The sequence below is a fragment of the Aquarana catesbeiana genome, linkage group LG02 (assembly GCF_042186555.1).
Source record: "Aquarana catesbeiana isolate 2022-GZ linkage group LG02, ASM4218655v1, whole genome shotgun sequence".
Classification (NCBI taxonomy): Eukaryota; Metazoa; Chordata; class Amphibia; order Anura; family Ranidae; genus Aquarana; species Aquarana catesbeiana.
In genome coordinates, this window is record NC_133325.1 from 657,065,505 (window position 1) to 657,080,644 (window position 15,140).

General features: G+C 40.2%; 1 protein-coding gene across 1 annotated transcript; it reads left to right on the forward strand.

Annotated features, from left to right (window-relative positions):
- Positions 1-2,521: 2,521 nt before the first annotated feature.
- Positions 2,522-12,110, forward strand: LOC141130052 (fibrinogen-like protein 1-like protein). The gene is made up of 3 exons (XM_073618029.1): positions 2,522-2,630; positions 8,888-9,043; positions 11,216-12,110. The coding sequence occupies exons 1-3, from the start codon at positions 2,627-2,629 to the stop codon at positions 11,998-12,000; spliced, it is 945 nt and encodes a 314-aa protein (XP_073474130.1). The 5' UTR covers positions 2,522-2,626; the 3' UTR covers positions 12,001-12,110.
- Positions 12,111-15,140: the final 3,030 nt, after the last annotated feature.

Consider the following 15,140-nt stretch of genomic DNA (forward strand, 5'->3'; position numbering starts at 1 on the left):
GTAGATGGGGGAGTATCTGGAGGCTTAAATATTCTGATAATCCCCCAGTCTACAAAGCCCCACAACCACCAGGCCATGGTTATGGGGAAGAGGCCCTTTTTCTCATCAACCAGGGGGATCCCCCTGGCAAGATACCTCCCCCCACATTGAAAGCATTTGACTTGGGGGTCGGGGGCGCATGCTCATCTCCCTTTTCCTGGCCAGCCAGGTTAAATGCTCAGATTTTGGTCTGGTATGAAATTTGGGGGGACTCCACAGGTTTTTTCCTTGTTTTTTTGCGTGGGGTCCCCCTTGACATCCATATTGGACCTTGATTATGGATAAGGGAATGTATCTTTAGGGGGGACCCCAAGACATTTTTTGTTTGTGGGGTTCACTATTATTTCTATTTACAAACAAAAGTGATCAGCCAAAAGCTTTTTTGTAAGTATAAGCGTTGCTGAAGTAGGTTGTATATATTGTGCAGATGCATGACTTCACGGGCAGCAAGGGGCATCCCTCAGGCATGTTGTTTATAGGAATTTTGCATTTTTAATGCTGCCCTTTAAACATTAATAAAATCACCTCCCTTGCCTATTAGCCTAGAAAATGGACAATACTGTTTTTTTAACATTCAGTTCCCATTAACTTCAATGGGATTTGAATTCACCTCCAAAACTTTAGTAATGTTCTCCGAATCTGCCTCAAACCAAATCCAGGTATGGTCTGCTCATCTCTAGACATCAGAAGCACACTTCCATATCAGTTCCTGCCTGCACTGTTGTTTTTCTATTGTCAACTGGTATTCCAGGTGTCTGGAAGCAATCTTCACAACACAAGCTACACAGTTCAATTTAACCCATTCAGTTCCCAACACACATTCTAGTATTTTCTACATTGGACTCATTTCCACCTTTACTTGAGAAAAATCAGAAATACACTAAGCATGAGATAACTATGAACACAACAAATGATAAACTGGTAAGTAGATTCTCTTTTCTACATACTGGCTATACCAATTACAGTGAATTCTAGAAGGATGTGGCTTGCACCTGAAATGTGATTGACTAACTAGATCTATACATATCTAAAATTAAAAGTTCAACAGACGGAGCACTCCTTACATAGGTCTGTGCTTTAACATAGTCCAGATTAGGGCTCTGGTAATCCAACTGAACACCTGGGGCCCCTGTCGCACGGGGACCTGGTTCACCTGGCACGTGTTCCATGAGGGGGTTAGCTCACCACCAAGAGGGTGACTCCTCCCCAGGTAATGATTGCATACAAAACACACAGTACTTATCCCTTTTAGTCCACCACAAGGAGGGTGTTTGTTGCAAAATAATCTTCTTTATTTTTAAATAAATGTGTTCATTCCACAATAGTGGCATACCACAGCTTAAATTAATGGTTAGTCATTTCTTACAGTCCAGATAATCCAATTATCACACATTCAAAAGAGCTACATTCTCAATGATGGGGAGGATATTGCAGTATTCACGTTCCATCAACTCTTCCATTGTCCTACATCTCATTCTGGGGTAAGTGACCTCCATTCCTTCTCAGAACTCTTCCTCAGAAGAGAGAAAGCTCACAAACTCTCCAGCTACATCTCTTCCTTCTGTGGGCTTCAGTCCCGGACTAAGCTCCTTCCATGCTGCAACCTCTTGCAGCCCACGTAACACATACAGTATGTGTTCAGGCAAAGAGGGTGAGCTTTATTGCCCACATGCCACGCATATGCGTTCATTGGTGGCAGAGCTTCCTGCGCTGCATTCCCAGCACAGAGATTAAGAAGTCAAAGACAGCTCTCAGTCCATACTAATGATTGAGAGCTGTGGTCACGTGTTTGATCAATCCTTCTGGCCCCCGGGTGTAAAGACACTGTTAAAGAAATACTGGGGCTTGGCAAGAAGAGGTTAAGAATGGTAATTTCTTCACTTCCCTCCCATTAGGTGGGTTTACAGGGAAAGCAACCCCTGTATTGCTAAGGGGTGTATATAATGCTAAGTGGTAAATTTTTTCACACACAAGTCATACAAATAATTGGGTAAGTCTTGGGTAAAAACATTTTTATAAATAGACTCATAAGTTAACGTTTAAAGCTTATTTTAATGTCTAGCATGGCACACCCTAAGCCCTGTATGGTATTGAATCCTTTTGTGTTCTGCACTTTTTACCATAAACCATTTTTTATCAATTTGCTCTTTTTTCATAGAACACAAATTGCAGATATATGTTCCTTTCAAACCATCTGTTACTCGGCTGCTCTACTCAGCTTTTTTTCGCTATCCCTGTCACTGTAGGACGTACAATCATTTCTCACTGCGTTCCTTGCTCAGTATATAACACATTGCATCTCTTTCTGTATGTGTTCAGTCTTCCAGCTGAATCATTGTCCTGGCCTAATATCCAATATCCAGAGCAACGTTTCTATTTAAATCATAGAGCATATTTGTGTAAACTAGATAGATACTGGCTTTTCTCAAACAGGCAGTAGGCGCTTTCACACCTAGTTATTAAACATCATTTATCTCTGGTTAACAGCTGTTCTGATAGAACATTTAAATCCCCTCCCAACATATAGACTGTATAAAAGGAAGGGCTCAGTCAGTGAGATACAGAGCCCAACTCTTCTTGGACAACAATGGGTAAGATGCTTTGCTGAGCTTCTAGAAATGGGTCGATGATGTATTATCTCAGCACCTGTGTACTGAATAGTGCATTATACAGGCCTACTTATTCTATGTCTATAATGCATCCTGGGTAGTAGGTGACAGTAATAATAAGAATTTATTATCCAAAAGCAAATACTGTATTACTTTTACTGGGCAGCTTTAATGACTATAAGTTATTGCTTTGCTACTCTATAGTAGTAGCAGCATGTTCTCTGTTACTGATTAGTGAAATTAAAACAAAGGGGTGTATTGAAAAACATTTGCAGGGATAACCATCATTCAAACTGCTTGTACATTTGTTCTTTTGCAAATAGGGGCAAAACCAAATGTTATTAGGCTATTTTCTCCCCAGGTTAATTTATACAGAATAGGGCAAAGCGGGAAAATAGCATGTTATGGCCACTAGATGGAGTTGATGATAAACTTTTTGAGTTAACGATAACTTACTTACTATGATCTTTTATTTCACCAAGTGGCCATAATGTAGTAATTTCTGATTTACCCTATGCAGAACATTTGACCTGGAGAGAAAATAGCTTAATAGCATTCAATTTTGCCTCCACTTGCACAGAAAATGTGAATGCAGTTTCTCAAGCTGAATGGCTTTGTATTTTTTTTAATTACCTCAAAGTGTAATTGAAGCTTAAACCTTTTTTCATTTTTCAGAAAAGGGAAAAAACCCTGTCAGGTTTTTATTGTTTTTTGACTCCCTTTCTATTGACAATGTTGCCACCTGGACAGTAAGTGAAGGTATATACCCAACAGGGGATACAACATTAATCAAAAGAAGCTCTGCACAAAATATTCCCATTGAGAACTCTGTAGGGGGTATTTCCCCTGCCTTTGGGGAGATTTGTTTTTTTCCATTCTTGTTGTGTCTTTAAGACAGGAGTATCTCTTTAAAGAAGATACAGACTGCAATTTGACCCTGAGAGTTGATCTAATCTGTACCTACTCTGTTTAAACTACACATAATGGTTTGGCAAGGTTCTGCTTTATTGTTAAATTATAAAGTTACAATCCTGAATGTAAAAATCCCACATCTTCGAGGCAAATACAAGGCATTATCTGTAGCAAGAGGTAAGATCTACACATTGATTAGTTGCATTGAAAAATGCTGATTAGCAGTTAAAGCGGAAGTAAACCCATCCGAAAAACACGGCACGTGCCAGAAATGTAACACTCCCATTGGTTGTGCTTTCAACCAAACTGTCAAACCATCCAATGGCTGGTGTCATAACTGATCAGATGTGCAGCATCATGGCAGTTGTAGATTAAACAGAGGCAAAGATGGCAGCTTCCTTGGCTGAAAACAATAATGGGGGTTTACTTACACTTTAACAATTTTTGACTGTTGGAAGACCATATTTGGCAGAAAACTTAGCAGTGTATCAGTGTGGAATATTCTTTCCATTAACATTACGTTTATTTTTTCAAAAATTTGTAGGAAATGAATGGTGGGGATTTCCAATTTAGGGCAATTGCTCAGAGTGTGGCTACACAGATAATGTGGATCAGTTTTTCCAAGTGGTAGTGCATGTCAGGTATTTGAGCAAATAACACACACACATAGGCATAGTGAGGTAACGGTTAATGGGTCTTCCTACCAGCTGAGATAATATATCCGACTTCTTACACCATAAAGGTTGCAACCTCTCACATTCCCTGAATATATGTGAAAAGGAACCTGAAGAGGTGCAGCCATTGAAGCAGACCACTGAGACCCCTGGGAATATTAAATGGAGTTTAATTGGTCTTCAATACCACCTGGTCAAGACCTTAAAGCGGTTGTATACCCACACAAGAAAAAAAAAAATGATATAAATATATATATATATATATATATATATATATATATATATATTTTTTTTTTTTTTTTCTTTCAATCAAAAACCTGTGAAGCAAAGGCATAATGAGCTAGTATGCACCGCATACTAGCTCATTATGAAATACTTACCTTAGAAAGAGACGTCGGCATCTGATCTCGGTCACCGCTGAGGGAGCTGACATGTTACCATCGGCGTGTCTTCCAGGTTCGCGGCTCCGGCGCTGTGAGCATGCGCGCAGGAGTCTTCTTTCCGGCAAGGTCCTGAAGCGACTGCCGGACCTTTAGCCGGTCCTTCACAGCGCATGCGCCGCTGACATCAGCGGCTGCATTCAAAGTGAATATCTCCTAAACCGTACAAGTTTAGGAGATATTCATTTTACCTACAGGTAAGCCTTATTATAGGCTTACCTGTAGGTAAAAAGGTAACAAAAGGGTATACAACCACTTTAATGGCTGTTTACTTAACAGAAAGTGAACGGGTACATTTGCAAAGGTTGCAGATCATAGTGTCCCACTCCTTTATGGAGAATTGCCTCTCACAATCTCACTCCCTCTTCAATATATGTGGTAATTTGTTTGGTGGAGCTTCATTTGTTAAAGACCATACAAAGATGAAAAGATAAAATGAGTCCTTTACCTCTAGGAGAGGACTTACAAATTCTTTCATAAGGACTAGGGAAGGCATAAAGTATAGAGAGAGGCAAAAAAAAAGTCTAATTTGGAGAAAGCAGAATCTTTCCTGGTGAGGGATCACTTTTCAGTGCTTGAAGGCGAACATAAGTAGCAAAAGAGGAGTGTTCTTGGAGAGCAGATAGTAGTTAAATTGTTTGCCTCCCACCTACAAAAGGAGCTAGAGGAGGGAAAAGCCAAAGTAAATCTAGAATGGAATGAGGTTAGTGAGAGATCGAGGAGATCAGGTGGTATTTGCACTTGTAGAGATTCCAGGTGCAAAGGGACTGCCCTACCAATAGGTTAAAAGGGGCAAGGGATGAGTGAGAGATTGAGGATGACTACCACAATCCTTTGAGGTAGTATGGATGAATGGAGCTAGATTCAAATTTAATCCAGGGAACTTTAAAATGTATTATATTCCATTGGGTCAGCTGTGTATATCTGGCTGCTAAACAGTATAACCAAAAACTGGTGGAGGCCAAGGTCTCCTGAGGTTTGAGAACTATAAAGGGTATGTTTGGAAACTCTTTGGAGCTTACCTGACCAAATACATTTATGTCTCCTTGGAGGATGTTTAGGAAGGATTTCTGAATTGTAATAGGTAGGGCTCTAAATAGATATAATAATTTTGGAAGTATGGTCAGTCTGCATTTTAATATCATTTTTATTGTATTAAATGCAGGGATTTCCTCTAGCCAGCAGAGGAAATTTTCACTGGTTCAGCCCCATCCCTCTGTTTCTTGTTTATAGCTGAACTACAGTCAAACAGCTAAATACACAGATGGAATATAAAGAAGTTGTTTTACCTGCTAAAGGACTGGTATTTGTATCAATTCAATCCCAAAGTCTCGAACACACGATCGGATTGTTGGCCAACAAAACCGTGGAATTTTGTCCGAAGGGTGTTGGACCAATCTTGTCTTGCATGCACATGGCCACACAATTGTTGCCCAACAATTACGAACATAGTCACGTACTAGATGAACTACGTGGTTTTTCAGCTCTTTAGCGCCACCCTTTGGGCTCCTTCTGCTAATTTCGTGTTAGTAGAAGTTTGGTGAGTGTTGATTCGCGCTTTTCTTTTCGCTTTTCAGTTAGTTTCTGAGCAGACGTTCGTCAACCAGACATGTTGCGGAATCAGAGGAGATAATGTGCTATTTATTATTGGCCTTGGAGTTGCTTTGACATTATTTTTTTGGTTGAATAATGATTTGATTTGTTATATTTTCAATATTTTTGGATGCATAGAATGCACTTTTTGGTTAAGTCCTATTGGCAGATAGCATATCTAATTTTATTTGCTTTCTTTTTTTAATGCACAATAAAAAAATTGTGTAGAATAATACTTGGCTATGTGTTTTACTTCAAATGACAGTTTGGGAGTAGGCAGTTACATTTTAAAAAATACAATGTAAAATTGACAAGGGACACCAACATAGTTGTATCTTTGATCTTAAAAACTACGGGATAATGGTGTTGTGGTAACTTGCCCAAATAATACAAAAAAAAAAGCATAATAATATTATTCTTGATATCACTAGAAAAAAAAAAGCCTTTGAAAATTTGTTTGCAATAACTCCATCAGTATCACCAACAAAGCAGCTTCATTATTATCCCTTTAAATAAGAAGAGAATGTGCGTTGCATTTGGAGATTTCATCATTTGCCACGTTACGCATGTTAATTCTCCAATACGAACGCTAGTTTACAAGACCGACCGCTTCTGGCTCGTCCTTGCTTCCGAGCATGCGTATCTGTACTTTGGACTTTTGTCCGACGGACTTGTGTACACACGCTTGGAAAATCTGACAATACACATTTGTCCACGGAAAATTTGAAAACCTGCTAGCCAACATTTGTTGGTGGAAAGTCTGACAACAATTGTCCGATGGAGCACATGCCCGCTTTACCACCAACAGGCTGACATCGAACATTTCCTGACGGAAAGTCCAATCGTATGTACAGGCCTTAAGAGTTGCATGGCCCTGCCACTGGGGATGACTCCAAAGTTAGCAGCCAATCACTCTGAAGTCTTTTTGAAGTGGGGGAGATCCTGTTAGTAAATTCTACCCTTTTTTAAAAGATAATGGGTAAAGTATTGTAAATAAACTTTGGGGAGCTAGGAACTAACATTGAGGACATCTATCAATGAAAATTATACTTTACACTGGAGAGATGGCATTTTAATGAGGCTTAAAGGACAACATCAAAATACACAAATCATTTAAATAACATACTTATGCCGTGTACAGACGATCGGACATTCCGACAACAAAACCGTGGATTTTTTTCCGACGTATGTTGGCTCAAACTTGTCTTGCATACACACAGTCACACAAATGTTGTCGGAAATTCCGAACATCAAGAACGTGGTGACGTACAACACATACGACGAGCCGAGAAAAATAAAGTTCAATAGCTAGTGCAGCTCTTCTGCTTGATTCCGAGCATGCGTAGAATTTTGTGTGTTGGACTTGTGTACACACACTCGGAATTTTCGACAACAAGCTCTCAAACATTTGTTGTCAGAAATTCCGACAGCAAATGCTCGATGGAGCATACACATGGTCAGATTTTCCGACAACAAGCTCACATCAAACATTTGTTGTTGGAAATTCTGACCGTGTGTAGGCGGCATTACAATCACTTATTCCTGGACAATCTCAGACAGTGTACACATGTAGCACATATTTGGTTATGGAACTTTTCAAGTCATTTTAACAGCAATACCGCTTTTTATTATATATTATAGATTATAGATCCGTAGTTCATTAAGTCCCTGTTCTCACTAATATTAAAATGTTTTTTTATTTTTATTTTTTTATTAATTCTTTATTTTGATCGACTAATCACTAGGGTGAACAGTAGAGTATACCAAAACAGACTTACAAGTTGTAAGAGCATGTATGCAACATGGCTGATATCTGTTAAACTGCAGAGACTGCCACTACATGTGCTACAGCAATGCAAATCTGCCCTGTATGGGGCATTTTTTATAAGGGAGAACTAGCCAAAATGTGCTAGAGACAAAAAGTATAAGCAGGTGTTATACTACAAGAAATAAGAGACTGAAGATGATACAGCGGTGTCAATTTGGTCAGAAGGTTCATTTTAATAAGCAAGTGAAGGCCCAAGTTTTCCACAGGCAGAGTATAGGCAAGGGTTTTACTTCAAGAATTAGGATACTGCAGGGGATACCACCATTTTTTTTCTTACAAACCACACTATCAACATAAAATAAAAATCAAGAAACCCCCAAAAGAAATGAAGTAACAGCCCAATTTTCTAGAGGGAAGCCCTGTACCAAAGCAATTTAAAAAGCTGTGGGGTGTTTTATCTTGTAATGTTCACTCAAGACCAAGAGACCAGTTTTGGGTAAAATCAGCTTTTAACACACTGAATCTGCACAGACATTTTGGAGCATTAATGAGAGTTTGATTTATTGCAATTAGAGTATGCAGCTAAAGACGTATTGCAACCAATTACACAGGTTGTTCAGTTTTATCAAAATGTCTTGACAAGTGCACTTACAAGGTTTGAAAGGTTTGCACTTAGTATTGTAAAGAGTTGACAGATTTGGTTAAACAGTATTGCCTACTAATCTAGATAATATATATGGATCTATGCAAGTGACTACATAAACAAATGCTATTTTTTTAATTGTATAATTTTATTACAAGACCGTGGAACATCCACATATTTACTCCTTATTACTTATACCGTTTTTACAGGGGTCCAAGGGATGTATGGGTCTCTGTCATTGTTACTCTTGGCCGGATGGGTTTTTTATGGGCATACACTGGAGCTGTCTGCAATATTAAATCTTCAGAATGGTCATATGTTAAATGGAATCAAGGCTGAAGATATCTTGAACTACCAAACCAGTGGTAAGTGACACATATATTTTCAGTTTCAGTTAGCTTAACTCTGTATCCAGTAGGTGTACCGTGCAAAAAAAAAAAAACTAAACAGGGCTGAGCACTTTTAGTTCCAAATGAATAGACCCCGCCAGTCCAACAAAAGTTGATTTTCACTTTTATGTTAATAGAGAAATTGGGCATGTTCAGGTTGCAAAAAGATGTCTTAAGCTGTATACACACTATACAATTTTCTTTAGATTTTTTCTTTTAGGCTACTTTCACACTGGGGTGGGCGGCCGTCGGCGGTAAAGCTTTACTATCATTTTAGCTGCTCTATTCAGCCACTAAAGGGGCAGTTTTAACTCCTGCTAGCGGCTGAAAATGGTTAAAATCGTCTGCATAGCGCTGCTGCAGCGACGATATTCTGGCAGTTTGGCAGCGCTGCCCCATTGTTTTCAATGGACAGGGGCGCTTTAGGAGCGGTGTATAAACTGCTCCTACAGCGCTTCAAAGATGCGGCTTGCAGGACTTTTTTGACCGTCCTGCAAGCGCACCGCTCTAGTGTGAAAGCCCTCGGTATCTGGTATTGTCAGGGATCAAAGTCGGATCCCTCTTCATTAAAGTCGGAGGCATGTCGGACTTCAAGTCACAGGTCAAAGTCAGATCCAAAGTGGTACAACTGTCGTGTCGTACCAGTGGGAACCCGGCCTAAAGCCATTTTTTAATTTGAGATAGGGTGGTTAATGGTTAGAACCTATGTCAAATTGTTATTACTGTCACTCTCTTTTTTGCCCTGTTTGACTGTTCTCACTGGAACTGAAAGTAAGAGAAAATACAAAATTTCGAGTTTCAAAAATTTTGGGTCACCAGAACAAAAATAGTGGGGGAATCTTCCCATGGGGGTACTTGTTCTGTTGACAGCTGTCTAAGAAGTGATTTTAAATTATTTCTTCTTGCGTTTATTATGTCATTGTTAAAGTGGATCCAAAGCCTTATGCCCTGTACACACGATCGGACATTAATCGGACATTCCGACAACAAAATCCATTGGATTTTTTCAGACGGATTTTGGGCCAAATTTGTCTTGCATACACACGGTCGCACAAAGTTGTCGGAAAATCCGATCGTTCTGAACGCGGTGAAGTAAAACACGTACGTCGGGACTATAAACGGGGCAGTAGCCAATAGCTTTCGTCTCTTAATTTATTCTGAGCATGCGTGGCACTTTGTGTGACGACACAATCCAATCGCACTTTTTCCATCAGAAAATCCGATCGTGTGTACAGGGCATTAAAGTTTTTCCACTAATGCATTCTATGCATTAAAGGGAAAAACCTTCTGTGCTGTATCCCCCCTTTATCTTGCCTGAGCCCGATCCGATCAAGTGATGTGCACAACAGCAGTGACTCCCACCGCTGTTTCTCTCCTCATCAAGCAGCTTGATGGCAGCGGGAGTCCTTGGCTCCCCGCTGCTGTCAATTAAATGCTGTGACACAGTAGAAGGGGATGGGGCAGAGTCTGTCTGTGTCAATGGACGCAGCAGCGGGACTCGGGAGCGAGCGTGAATGGGTGCCCCCATTAAATGAAGCTTTCCATGTGGGCCTGCTGAAGGGGCCTGGAGTGCCGATGGGGGACCCCAGAAGAGGATCGGGCTGCTCTGTGCAAAACCATTGACATGTTGATTTACAATCATTTTAAGTATACACGGCAACAAGTGAACAGAAACTTGATCTATAGAATACAGATTGTGAAAACCTGACAAGAGTTGCACTAGTATCTACTCAATCCAACTGCAAAAAAATTTAGAGATACCTTAATTGTTTAACAGTTTGATGTAAAATTTCTCAGTGTACAATACATTTGTGGCAATTTGTGTCCAGAATGGTTGGGTTTAAGTTAAAAAAGAGCCACCCAGAGCAACCCTTTAGAATTTTTGAGGTTGACGCTGATTTGTTGCTATAGATTTCTTCAATCATCATCACTCTCTACATGACCCTTTTCAGTAAGCTAATGCATTATATAATGGATTCACTTTGTTTAAACTTATGGTTCTGTGCATTCATATAAAACATTACATTGTTACAAAATCTGGGCATTTTTAAAAAATATTCTGTGAAATCTTTATTAATAAATCTTTCGCTAACTCCACTACTTGCTACTGATAATGCAGATAATAAATTGTAGTGTTTTTCTTGACAGCTAAATCTTACCCAGAAAGCTGCGCAGCAATAAATCATGGAAGTGGTCTATATGTAATAGAGCCAATATCAGGGAAGCGCCTACTGGTACGTTGTGAATTTGGTGAAGATGGAGGATGGACCGTCATACAAAAAAACTGCAAAAAAACCCCAAAGATTTGGGATACCACATGGGAGTGCTACAAAAAAGGTTTTGGAGACCTACAAAGTGACCACTGGCTGGGTAATGACAATATCCACATACTGAGCACACAAAAGTTGCATCGCATTCGTTTTCGAGTGCGCTCTGCTTATGGTACACAGCATATGGCCAACTATGATTCCTTTGCTCTTGAGGAGGAACAAAGCTGTTATAGAATACGATTAGGACGATATTCAGGTAATGCTGGAGATGCCATGACATCTGGACAGCCTAGTGCAGGACATGATAATATGAGATTCTCTACCCGTGATCGTGACAATGATTTATCAGCAACCAACTGTGCATACGTTGGTGGTGGGGGATGGTGGTATGACAACTGCAGGTTTGCCAATCTTAATACTGGCTCTGGCATTTACTGGCAGCAGTTATGCAAAGGAGATTGTCAGTCTAGTGATATACTTATTCAGCCAGTTTATAACTGCCCAGAAGATGATGGAGGAGATGGTGGAGGAGGTGGTGGTGATGGTGGTGGAGGAGATGGTGGTGGAGGAGATGGAGGTGGTGGAGGTGGAGGAGGTGGAGGTGATGGTGGTGGTGGAGGAAATGATGACTCAACACCAAATCCATGTCAACATGACAAATAAGCTATTGTTACTGTTGCTAAATGATTGTATGTATATGGTAGGTTCTTTTACGCATATGCTTCTCAATGTTTTGTAGCTAAATCAATGTATAAGCTCACAGAAACCTAAATATTAGATAATCATTAAAAGATGTTATAACATAAAATCTAGTGTGATGATTTTGACTACACAACTATATAACCTCACAATATGGGAAATCAGCTAGTTTCCTGAACTGGATAAAGTTCAGTTTAAAAAATGCAATATTATGATTCAAAGCTAAAATCAATCAAAAGATTTGGGGGTTCTTTACTAAAGGCAAATCCACTTTGCACTACAAGTGCACTTGGAAGTGCAGTCCCTGTAGATCTGAGGGGGACATGCAAGGAAAATTAAAAAACAGCATTTTAACTTGCACATGATTGAATGATAAAATCAGCAGAGCTTCCCCTCATTTCAGATCTTCCCCTCAGATCTACAGTGACTGCACTTCCAAGTGCACTTTCAGTGCACTTGTAGTGCAAAGTGGATTTGCATTTAGTAAATAACCCCCTTTATTTGGTAATGATTCAATAGTGGTTGGCTCACCTGCTCAAGCTTATTATATGTTTTATATACTCCATTAGTGAGATCACCACTGCAAAGTTCCCTGCTTTGCCACTATTCAGAACAAATAACTAGACTATATCTTAAGAAAAGAACATGGGGTTCCTAAAATTCTGTGTAATTAATTGTAATTAAGGTAGGTGTTCAAGTGCTTAATAATAATGTAAGGCGGTTAAGGCATACATATATAAGCTAGACTTTGCATTTATTTAATCCATCTCAAAAACAGGTTGCATACAAAGGGAAAGTTTTGAGTTTTCCATATAATTCATACAAATAGACACAAAGTAATTTAAAACCTAAAGCATAGCTCCACCCAAAAGGGGAAGCTCCACTTGTTCGTACCCTCCCCCTCCTCCACTGCCACATTTGGCACTTTACGGGGAGAACAGGTACCTGGTTTTCGACAGGTACCCACTCCCACTTCCAGTTAAGATCGCCGCATGGCGATCTGCGTCATGCCCGGCCCCTCCTCCCTCCCCCTGCTGCCTTCTGGGACCTGTGTGTATCCCAGAAGATGATGGGACCATTCAGAAAGCGCAGCGCAACTCGCACATGCGCGGTAGGAAACTGGCATTGAAGCCTTACGGCTTCACTGCCGGTTTCCCTTGCTTGCAATGCGGCTCCTGCACCCGAAGCCAATGGACAAATCGGTTTGGGGTGCCCACATTGCGGGATCACTGGACAGGTAAGTGTCCTTATATCAAAAAAAATTAAGTCAGCAGTTACAAATACTGTAGCTGCTGACTTAATTTTTTTTTTTTTTGCAGGCTGGAACTACATTTTAGCAAGGCTAAATCATTTAAATCATCATCTCACACAGAAATTTAACCTAGTAACTAATAACTAGTATAAACAAATACATTAATTGCACTAGATTGTAAAAACATTGGAAAAGTAAAATGCACTAGATTGTAAAAACATTGGAGAAGAAAAGGTCTAGTGCAAATTAGTTAAAGCAGTAGTAAACCGCCGACAATTTTTTATTTTTTTTTAACCTGCAAGGTAAAGTGATGCATCGCATACTAGCACATTATGTGAAATGTACCTTAGAACAAATCCCTTCCAGTGGCAAGCTGTCACCTCTGACATGACTTCCATCTTCACCCATCTTCCCTCAGGGTTTGCGAACTCTGGCTGTGTGACTGGCCAGAGCCGTGATGATGGCACTCACGGGCATGCGAGTAGGAGCGACCGTTTACGACACAGGAATCTTCAAAGCACGTGCGCTGGTGATGTCACCAGCTGCATGTAAAGTAAATATCTCCTAAACGGTGCATGTTTAGGAGATATTTACAGTACCTATAGGTAAGCTATACCTTCCCTATAGTTAAAAGTCATTTATGGGAGTTTACTCCCACTTTAACCAATCTGCTGGATTTATGATCTAACCAATATAACTGGTATGATTGCAGACTATTTGGGTGCCAACATTCCAAAAAACATATCCAAAAAACTGCATCATGGGTGTAACAGGACTTTCCCAGCACCAAATATAATTCAAAAAAAGAATATGCATATAAAACCAGTTTAACCGCTAAGCCACCGCCCACCGTCATATGACGGCTGGACGAGGCTCCTGTTGTTCTGGGAGGACGTCATATGACGTCCTCGCCCTCCCGAGCCACTAGGGGGCACGCACGCGCCCGCTGCGTCACTCGGGACCCGGTGCGCGTGCCCGGCGGCCGATATGTCCGCCGGGCACCCGCGATTGCCGGGTAACAGAGCAGGAGCGTGGATCTGTGCATGTAAACACAGATCCACTTCCTGTCAGAGAGGAGAAGAGACCGATGGCGTGTCCCTTGTACATAGGGACAGCGATCGGTCACCTCCCCCAGTCAGTCCCCTCCCCCCACAGTTAGAATCACCTCCTTAGGTCATACATTAACCCCTCGAGCGCCCCCTAGTGTTAACCCCTTCCCTGCCAGTCACATTTACACAGTAATCAATGCAATTTTATAGCATTGATCGCTGTATAAATGTGAATGGTCCCAAAAATGTGTCAAAAGTGTCCGATGTGTCCGCCGCAATATCGTAGTCACAATAAAAATTGCAGATCGCTGCCATTACTAGTAAAAAATAAATAAATAATAAAAATGCTATAAATCTATCCCCTATTTTGTAGACGCTATAACTTTTGCGCAAACCAATCAATATACGCTTATCGCAATTTTTTTTTACCAAAAATATGTAGAAGAATACGTATCGGCCTAAACTGAGGAAAAAATTTGTTAAAAAAAAAAAAAAAAAAAAATTGGATATTTATTATAGCAAAAAGTAAAAAATATTGTGTTTTTTCAAAATTGTCCCTCTTCTTTTGTTTATAGCACAATAAATAAAAACCGCAGAGGTGATCAAATACCACCAAAAGAAAGCTCTATTTGTGGGGAAAAAAATGATAAAAATTTAATTAAGGTGCAGTGTAACATGACCGCGCAATTGTCATTCAAAGTGCGACAGCGCTGAAAACTGAAAAATGGCTTGGGCAGGAAGGGGGTGTAAGTGCCCTGTATTGAGGTGGTTAATTAATATACCAGGTTTAATCCAAAGGATAG

Bases quoted from the DNA above. Each gene is read 5' to 3' on its own strand.
- LOC141130052 (XM_073618029.1), top strand. The intron at 9,044-11,215 runs GTAAGTGACACA...TTTTCTTGACAG, and splicing joins CTTGAACTACCAAACCAGTG to CTAAATCTTACCCAGAAAGC.